The sequence below is a fragment of the Rhagoletis zephyria genome, unplaced genomic scaffold, assembly GCF_001687245.7.
Source record: "Rhagoletis zephyria isolate East Lansing unplaced genomic scaffold, Rhagoletis_zephyria_1.1 Rzeph_scaffold_01828, whole genome shotgun sequence".
NCBI lineage: Eukaryota > Metazoa > Arthropoda > Insecta > Diptera > Tephritidae > Rhagoletis > Rhagoletis zephyria.
Genome location: NW_016158912.1, coordinates 92,683 through 103,357, shown reverse-complemented (window position 1 = coordinate 103,357; position 10,675 = coordinate 92,683). Strand labels below are relative to the sequence as shown.

Here is a 10,675-nt window from a genome sequence, read left to right as displayed (position 1 = left end):
TTGAAAATTGTTGAAATCGGACTAAAATTGAGGCCGCTTTTCATATAACGGTAAATTTCAGATATGCTTGAAATTTCAATATTTCGAAATTTAAGGACGCTAATTTACTTAAAATGTATACACCCCGGCTTATCATGTAGCGGTGGAAAACATATATTTAATACTTGCGCCGGGTATTTAATGTTCGGCTCCGCCCGAACTTAGACTTTCTTACTTGTTTTATTTAGTGCATTCCAAAACGTAATATTCAAAGCATCAGTCTCTTTTATTTTTAAACCTCACTAGAAGAAAAATACTAATTTGCGCAACCTAGATGAAAACTAGCAGCTAACCGTGGTTGCGCACATTTGATACTACATCTACTGATGCTTTGTATTTTGACGTTTTGGAATACACCTTTTCTGTCTGTTTCTGTAGATTACGACCATATCATTCTTTGTGGTGATTTTAATGTGAACCTGTTAAGTCGTGATTATACCAGTGGCCGTTTAATTGATGACGTCTCCGGTGTTGGGTTTTCCCTGGTTAATGTGTCGGTACCCACAAGATATGGAAGCAATTGCTGTCCCAGCTTATTCGATTACTTTGCTGTATCTGACCATTCGATTGTATCGAACTCTTCTGTGACTACCGTTTCTTAGATGTCAACAACCTTTTCAGTGACCTCGTGCAGATGAATTGGTCCGATTGTTGGGGTCTCAGCACGGTCAAAGAGAAGCTTAGTTTCCTGAATGAACATATATTAAATGCTCTCAGCACTCATGTTCCTACTCTTCGCAAAACGCAATAAATATTATAACATATGGAAAAATAACGAGACAGATGAGAACTGGAGTGCTTTCAAAACAATAAAGATATGAAAAGAAAAAATTCTTTATGAAGAAGCGGGATCCCTCACTGCCAAATAATATGTTGTGGCGAAATCTGAGAACACTCCGTGTCCATGCAAGTGAGAAATCAGAATACTCGCTGAGCCCTGCAACGCTTAGCGTTGCCTTTGCTTCCCCGTCTTCATCTCGTCCCCTTATCACCAATTCTGTAGCCTCCAGTCTGGTTTCATTTGCTGGTGAAAAGTTTGAGTTGAGTGCTGTCAGTGAGCTTGATGTAGTGAAATCTTTTTTTAAGATCTTGAGCTGGATTCTGTAACTGTGAGAAAATGCTGTGTACACAGAGTGCAAAACTCACAACCAAAAATTCACCGAATAAAGTGCTGTGAGTTTTTCCGAAGGGAAGTTTATACAATTTCGACAGTTAAAACTCATTCTCACACTTACTGAATCGCAAAATGAGGAAGTATTCACAATTTTGACAGTTAATACCCTTGCACTTCCTGAATCGCAAAATGCAGAGTGCCCACAATTTTCAGTGTAAACTTAAAAACTCACAGTTACAGAATCCAGCCCCAAGTCCAACGAATCTGGAAATATGACATTCTGATTAGATTTGTGAAGGTAATTTACCGATTATTTTGCCAACTTTGACACACATAATAAATCATAGTCTCACCACGTCTTGTTTTCCCGATGCCACTGTCCTTCCTGTAGCCAAAAATAAATCCGCATCCAGACCTAGTGATTTCCGGCCCATCAGTATACTGCCGGCCTTGTATAAAATTTTCGAATCTTTGTTATCTGAACAAATCTCTCTCACATCAGTAAATTCAACCTTATATGCCCATTTAAATCAGGATTCAGACCCAATCACAGCAGCTCTACTGCAATGGTAAAGATACTCGATGATATTAGAATAGCGTTCGCCAAGAAGCACTTAACTTTACTATGCTTGCTCGACTTCTCTTAAGCCTTTGATTAAGTTAGCCATGAACTACTGTGCTTTAAATTAAAAAACTACTTTGGGTTTGGAGAGTCAGCAGTGAAACTGATGCATAGCTATCTGAAAGAGAGGTCTCAGCGTGTAAAGGTTGGATCTCAAATATATGCACTAAGGCCATTGTTCACCGGTATCACACAGGGGTTAATCTTAGGACCACTATTATTTAGTTTGTTCGTTAATGACATTTTTCGGATTTCTATGCACGCCAATATGCATGCCTATGCGGATGACGTCCAGCTATATATGTCAGGTTCTCTTGAGGATTCAGCTAATCCTACCTATTGGGTCCTGGGCACTGCGAAATGGTCTTCGTCTTAATTGTGACAATTGTTTTGTCTTACCTCATTGTATGAAACGTCTTAGCCTAGCAGCTATTCCATCATTACACATTGGTGGCAAACCTATTAAATTTATGCCAAACGTAACTAACCTTGGGTTTATTATCAACACCGACCTTACCTGAACTGACCATGGGAATTCAACAATAAGCAAAGTCTATTATACTTTACGGAATTTACGAATGTAAACTCGCAAGTCAACTTATAATGCCAATTATAGATGTAGTATTTAAACAGATCAGGCGCAGTGCTTGGTCTAGCAAAATATGAGCCTACTTGGCTACGAAATTTCTGAATATCTTAAAGCTAGAAATTGTATATTCCTTTTTCGTCTCATGACGAATAAGGCACCCAAATATCTGTATGAAAAATTAACGTTCCCGAAATCACCTCGAGTAAAGGACTTGACTGTACCTACCTACAAATATCTCAGCTCTGCATGGCTATTCTTTGTCAATGCTATCCGCATCTGGAGCTCTATTCCATCTCATATCGCAGTAGTTTAAGCAAAAGCAATTCCACAAATCTTCTGTATGCGTATTTCCGTTAGCTCCACTTCAGTCCCTGAGCTGTGCTCTCTGTGTACTTGTTTAATTAAGTCCTATTTTATGTATATGTCCTGGAATTGGACAGCTCACTTAAAAATACTACTTTCTTTGATACTTATCTGATGTTACTTTTATTTAGTTTTAAGCAATTTTTGTCGTAATAGTTATAGCACCAGGTTACCCCGGAGTGCATATACTTTCTAAAGTTTTCAAGATTTAGATAGCTTTAAAAAAAAACATTTTGGAAATAAACAAAAAAAATATGCCATGCGTTATATGCGACGTAGGCATGGTTATTGTCCGATTTTGCCCATTTTCAATACCATCCCTCCTACGCTCGAAAGAAGGGCACGTACAAAGTTTCGTTAAGATATATCAATTCTTACTCGAGTTATCGTGTGCACAGACGGATGGATGGACGGACAGACGGACGGACAGACAGTAACCGCTTAATCGATTTCTCTTTTCATTCTGATCATTTATGTATACATTTGTCTATATCTATCTCGATTTGTTTTGCCTGTTACAAATAACCGTTATGTGAACAAAGTTATAATACCCTTGTGCACAAGTACGCTCGGGTATAAAAATGAATGACTTATCTGTGAACAATTCGGTAATGCTAACAAGTAGTACGCTTACTTTTATATAAATAAAACGCTCAATGACTTAGTTAATTGCATTTGAGTTCGGAAAAAATTTACGGTTTTTATAATTTGAGGGAAACAGCAATTATGTTGTGAGCAAAAATAATTTTTATATGCCTACCTAAAAAAATAACTGTATGTATAAACATACTCATAAATAGTCTACTTAGCGCTTGTCTGTATGTACTTCAATGCCGTTATAGGGGTTCGGTTTTATTAGTCAACAATTAGTTTTCAAAATGAAATTTGTTGTAAATAAATACTTAAATTATATACATATATACATAATCACTTATTCTTACTCAGTAGCTATTAAATACTATTGCAACCAGAGCCATGTACGAATATGCAGTAAATATGTACGTATGTATGTATGTATTAGCTTCTTTAACAAAGTTATATAGTAAATCATACTCGTAGTAATTTCTAATTTGCTTTATAACTTTTTTGTTACGTAATTAAGAAGCTAGAGCTGTAACTTTTACGTATCACGAATTTGAATTGGCTCCTATTTCCCTTATTAAATTTCTATAAACTTGTTTACTTAATTTTTGCCAGTTAGTCACGCCTGTTTTANACCTAAAAAAATAACTGTATGTATAAACATTCTCATAAATAGTCTACTTAGCGCTTGTCTGTATGTACTTCAAGGCCGTTATAGGGTTCGGTTTTATTAATCAACAATTAGTTTTCAAAATGAAATTCGTTATAAATAAATACTTAAATTATATACATATATACATAATCACTTATTCTTACTCAGTAGCTATTAAATACTATTGCAACCAGAGACATGTACGAATATGCAGTAAATATGTACGTATGTATGTATGTATTAGCGTCTTTAACAAAGTTATATAGTAAATCATACTCGTAGTAATTTCTAATTTGCTTTATAACTTTTTTGTTACGTAATTAAGAAGCTAGAGCTGTAACTTTAACGTATCACGAATTTGAATTGGCTCCTATTCCCCTTATTAAATTTCTATAAACTTGTTTACTTAATTTTTGCCAGTTAGTCACGCCTGTTTTGTTGTTCCACCGCTTATGGTTTTAGTCACGTTTTCTAGTATGGGTGGGGAACAAATACATATGTACCCTGTAGTCAAATGAACTAGTTGTAAACTACCTCACAACTAGTATGAACCGCATGCCCAACTAGTCAGCCAAATAACTTTGTTCCATGCAATCAACTGGTATTTTTAACATGGGGATGTCCTACGAGATGGCAATTGTCAGATTCCGGTCAGAAATATACCAGTCTCATACTAGTTTAAAATAGACAAAAAAATACTAGTCAAACTATGGACCAAAACCATTACTTTGGGAGTCAAAAAATAAAATGAATTCATAAATATACAATAAAAACTTTCGATTAAGTACACTTTAATATATCACAAATTTTTATTTGAGTATTAATTAAAAGCAAAAATAAATACCTAAATATTCCGAACTTTCGATCATAAATTTAAATGATAGTTTCATTAAATGTTACTAAAAGTAAACGATTTCAGGTACAATAAGTACTATATTTTTATCTTTTTTAATAATATTGAATATGCAAAAGAAAACATTTTAGTTAAAAATAAAATAAATACTTTAGTTCATTTTTGAGGGAACTAAAATAAAAATAAAAGTTTCAATTAAAATAAATTGAATTCATTAAATTTGAACATTTCAGTCTGTTCTTTTTAAAAATTTATAAAGTAATAATTAATGTTTAAAATTTGAGACTTGGATAAGAATAAAATTAATAAATAATTCAAGCAGTTCTTAAATTTTCTTAATTTTTGTATATTGTTTGGCTTGTTAATTGATAATAGAAATCAATCAAATTATTATATTTATCGTGTAATTAAAGAAAGTCAAAAATAATTGAAATGATCAAAAATAACAAAATAATGACGTAATTAAAATTAATGAATTAATAAAATATTTTTAAGTAATTAATTATTAATCAGTAATATCGGTATTGAATCATTAACCGGTTATCCAAAAAAACATACTTTAATTAATAGTCATTATGAATATTAATCATTATTTAGCAGGTCTGGTATAATTGAGTATACCCAAATAAAAGTTTTAATATTTTGTGTACTTTATTGTATTAAACTGTCGAAGTCAAAAAAAACATGGCATGAATAAATCGTTTTGTACTTGGTACAAGTCTGGTCATTTTCGAACTAGTTCCGTTTCTGTCAGGAAATTCTAGTTGTAAACTAGTATTTTTCCTGAGTAGTTTGGGATTTCACTGCAGAGTAAGTACCGTGCAGTAAAATTTTGAGACAGTCTGGCAAAACGCTAGTTCCGAACTACATATTTCAGAACTATCTCTGAACTGGTGCAAAACGGCTGCAGAGTGGATCAGTGGAAACTTGCGGAGTAAGTGTACAAATTCTCACTTCTCGTACAATATGAAAGTAGCTCAGCGAGAAGCCCTCCGACTCAAGCATCGTTGGTCGCGAGTTCATACCTGTTGTGAGTTTTCAGATTTAATAATTTAAATTATTGCGTGCCGCTTACAATAATTTCTTTTTATATAAAATATGTAATAAACATGGAATCTGTAAAAGAAAAAAAAGGAATAGATATCCAAAAATCGAATCTTAAAAACGATTTCTTCAAAAAAGCTGTCCAAAACAGAACCGGTTAAAAACTAGTTGCAAAGTTATGCACTGGGCGGCAATTGCCACCGCCAATGACATCGCCGTGTAAAACTGGACAGCTGAAAGCATTGCTTGTGTATTGGGCTAGAACTAGTACTGTCGTCGAAAATACTAGTTCTACGCTAGTTCTGAGCTAGTAAGATTTTCTGCAGGGTACTTGTAGAGTAAATACATTTGTAACTATCTACATGTGAACATACTACATACATTCGTATTTAATAATGATGCGACGAAAATTCTAGAACTCGTTAAGAATGCACAACAGCTCGGAATGAGCGTTGTTCTTTTCATTTTACTTTCAATAACAATAAAAGTTCAAGTAAAAATAAAAAATATGATTCGTAAAACCCCAACAAGTGGCTTGAGCTGAATTTTGTCTAAAATTTGCGTAAATTCCTCGTATACACGTAAACCTCGTAGACTTACTAGATTTTTCTATGGATTTATTTACGAGGTTTACGCGGCTACGTGCTATTTACGCGTTTAGGTGAACACCAGGAGTTTTGAAATGGGTTCCAAGGTTCTCGTGCTGAGGTAATTATTGATCCTCACGGCATGGATTTCTATCGGCCAATGACCGTTCAAAACACTGACAGTTGTGTCTTAGATTTTTGGAACGCCTTCGATACCCGTAACAACAGCACGACCTTGCTATTTTGTAATGTAGGATTGCGATTTAAGAGTCGCAGAAGTTAGCTTGCTGCCTATCTCTCCCGAGAGTAAACTGTAACTATTTAATTACATCTCTTCACGTGGGGACACCTCCATGTTTAACTGTAATAACTATGCAATACCCTTCTAAGGAAGTGTTGTGGATCCGTCTGAAAAGCTTACCAGTCATTCTCCCCAGTAATTTCGAGCAAATCATGAATCAGCCTAATGCGTTGATCGCTGCTCGGCTAGCAAATGTTCACCTACCTATCTCAGAGACTCCATTATACCTCCTCCTGAAGTGTGTGGCTGTTTCGCACAGAAGGGAGGGGAGTAAAGGGCATCTCTGGCCAGGAGAGGAGCACATTCACTGCGTACGCCTGGGATCGGTTCTGAAATTTATTGAGTCTCTGGAGTTGGCTGATTGGCTGTTGTGAGTTGAGTTGGCTGTTGTGAAGACCTACAGGTCGCAGTGATTTATTCATTTTATCTTATCTAAACTTTTCTTTTTATTTTACTGCTTTTTTATTAGAAACGGCTACAACAACTATAATTAAATAAAAAAATAAAGGTATTAGGTGAAGGAGCTAAATAAACAATGAAAATGAGAATAAAAATATTAGCTAGCTCGCTTAATACGCAATACTGCCATCTGCCAGGGTAAAAGTTTGTTCAGCTCAACTGTGCCGTTAATTCGCATCAATGTTGCCGTCTGACACAAATTACTCGTTTTATAACACAAGATTTTCGATGCCTTGGCGTATGAGTTACTTTTTTCCAGGATTTTATTTGGGTGGGAAATCTGAAATGCGAAATAAAATAACGTACGGCCTCTTACAAATTTTCATTTCCAAAATTACGAATTCCAACGTATTTAAAAAAAATCACGAAGCGAATGCGTCCCAATAGCTGTACTATTTTATTGAAGACTCTCAGAAACAAAAGCTGCCTTAAAACCTTGCTGTGTTTTGCAAATAAGAGTTTAAGTTCAGACACTGGAGCTTTGATTCTTCACTGAACTTTAAGTTGTTCGCGAGCTCAAAATGAAGAAAAAGTGGTCACCATTTTTGGATAGGAAATGTATTTTAATTGCTGTAAATTGCAAGCAAATATATGATTTGTAATAACAATTAATTAAGAAAATGTGAAAAGTATTAGCGAATTTCAGTGCATTTAAAGTTTTAAGAGCGTATCAGACGTGACAATATTTCCAATTTTTCCACGCAGTTCGCTGTCAAATTGAGAAAGAGAAATATTATTTCGATGTGGGAACAGCCAAAAAGGCCTTTCTGTCTAATTTCGCTAATCAATTTCAGAAATAAAAGTTGCAAGATGTGACTGCTATTGAGAGCGCACAAATCGATTTCGGAAATATATTTCAACTTGCCCGTGCTGCCCTTTCGAAATATATCGCATTTCTACGTGTGACAGGTTCTTTTGAGGCGTCGTTAGCTTTTACATGGGAAATGTAAAATCGGCAAAACCAAAGTAGCCGTTTGCGGAATGCATCACCTGTTCGCTACGTCGAGAGAGGTCAACTACAAGCTTAGTACAAAGACTCATACGCTACGTAGAGTATTCGCCCATTTAGGGCCGGTTGCTCAAAGCCTGGTTGACACTAATCATCGGTTAACATCGTTATCGACTTCTGCGACTCAATGCATATAAAACGGTGTCGTTAACGATGTTTAACCGGGGATTAGCTTTGAGCAACCGGCCCTTAATAAACAAGAGCTCCACACTACTTTTCTCCTTAAAATAAAGATCACAGCTCTTTGTGACCAGAAATTTGTTGAGAGAAGACTTCAGGCCCTACATTTAATTTCATTTTTAATGCGTTAGTGGCTATCGAAATCACCAACATCGCATTGAAAGATTATAGATTGCCAATTACTTCTGATAGAGAAAACGGCAAAATTCCTGCGTTCAAACCCGACCTGTTCGAAATAAATATGTACTTGCCCTTCCTTTTGTATAACCTTAGGGCCGGTTGTTCAATGTCTGACTAGTACAAATCGGAGGTACAAGCTCCGGTTAAATACAACGACTGCTTTATCGATCACATATTATATGCATGATGTCAAAAACGTCGGTAATGGTGTTTAACCGGGAAGTAGTGATAACCAGACATTGAACAACCGGCCCTTAAGGCCATTTTCGCCATCTTTGGTTAACACTAACCCCCAGTTAAACATCGTTACCGAAGGTACTGACTCCATTCATATAATATTGGGTCGGTAACGTCGGTAACAATGTTTCACTGATTGTTGGTGTTAACCAGAGATGGTGAAAACCGCCCTGAGAGTACTCATCACCATTGAAGTGTATAATTTGTTAGGGGAAAAATGGTAGAATAAAGCCACGATGAATAAATGCCTAATAATAAATGCTAAATATAGCTTCAAAAACAGCTAACTTGGTCACACTGTATTAAAGAATGAGGCAGATCTAATTAAGAACTAAGAACTAATACATAAGATTATATTTTAATACTTAATTGATAAGGAATTAAGCTGAGTATATATAAGTATCTACATATGTAGGCATATATAAGCTCTGTGAAGTGAAATACAAATAATTATTTATTTCCAATAAGTTACTTAAAAACCTATCCATTCCAATTTTATTTTAACCATAAATTTTTGTTTCCATGTAGATATGTGGCATATTGCTCATCGTCTTTGGTATCCTGCTCTTCAGCAACATACACAATATCGATGACATAGCCGAGGCAGTACAAACCCAACAAGTGCCCATTACAATGATCGTTTTGGGTTCGGTGATATTGTTGATCTCCTTTTTTGGATGTTGTGGTGCGATACGCGAATCGTACTGCATGTCGATGACGGTAAAAAGGAACATTATTTATAAAGACATTTTTAATTAAAATCATATATGTATGCATGTATATTAGGGTGCAACACAAACAAAAAGTTGCGGGGTTTCCACTGGAATTATAAATTTTTTTTATATTTTAAAACTTCCTCCAAAATATTTGGGAAAATGTCACTGTTTTGATTCCGTTTAAAAAAAAAGTCATTTTCTTTATAAAAAACTCGATTTTGCAAATATTTATTTTTAAATAGGTCCAGTAAATCGTAAAATTTTTTGAAATATTTGGTCGCAAGTATTAAACTAAAATAAATTTTATATTTCCGATAGAAAAACAATACCGATTTTTTTTATGAAGAGTGATATACATATACCGTGCATATATACATATACATATATATTTGATAAGAGTATATTAAAGACTAAAAATCATATAAAATTCTTTACAGTATTCTGTACTGCTCTTCGTGCTGATGATCGGCCAACTGGCATTGGTTATATACATGTGGGTACAAAAGGATAGATATCTGGTAATGATGGGCGATGTTGTTGAAAAGGCATGGGCGCGTCGTACACGTAAGGCAGACTACATGGACGCCATACAAATTAGTGTAAGTATATTTATCTGGTTTACAGATTTATGATTTTATTTTAGATTTCTTATTAACTTTTTTCTTGTAATTTTAGATGGAATGCTGCGGTAAAAACTCCTATGTGGACTATTCATTCCAAGGTTACTATCCACCTTCCTGCTGTAAGGACAACAGCTGTCGCATTGAGAATGTTTATCGTCGAGGTTGCAAACAGGCATTCGTTGACTTCTGGGACAAGAACAGCGATATTATTAAATATGCTGGTCTGGTTGTTGCAGCCATTGAGGTTAGTTTTGAACTAAGAATGTCTAAAATTAAAATAATAAAAAAAATTAAGAAATAAAAAAAATAAAAATAAAAAACAATAACTAAATTAAGTGAAATCAAATAAAAATTAAATAAAACAATAAATAGAATAAAATTAAATGAGATTAATCGAAATAAAATAAAATAAAATAAAATAAAATAAAATAAAATAAAATAAAATAAAATAAAATAAAATAAAATAAAATAAAATAAAATAAAATAAAATAAAATTTTATTTTATTTTATTTTATTTTATTTTAT

General features: G+C 34.2%; 1 protein-coding gene across 1 annotated transcript in view; it reads left to right on the top strand.

Annotated features, from left to right (window-relative positions):
* Positions 1-9,260: 9,260 nt before the first annotated feature.
* Tsp42Ea (Tetraspanin 42Ea) overlaps positions 9,261-10,675 on the top strand; it is a 5,616-nt gene continuing 4,201 nt past the window's right edge. Inside the window, exons 1-3 of the mRNA XM_017619285.1 lie at positions 9,261-9,531; positions 9,965-10,126; positions 10,203-10,394. Coding sequence (XP_017474774.1) covers positions 9,445-9,531; positions 9,965-10,126; positions 10,203-10,394 — 441 coding nt within the window. The 5' untranslated portion in view covers positions 9,261-9,444. The remainder of the gene's footprint in view (positions 9,532-9,964; positions 10,127-10,202; positions 10,395-10,675) is intronic.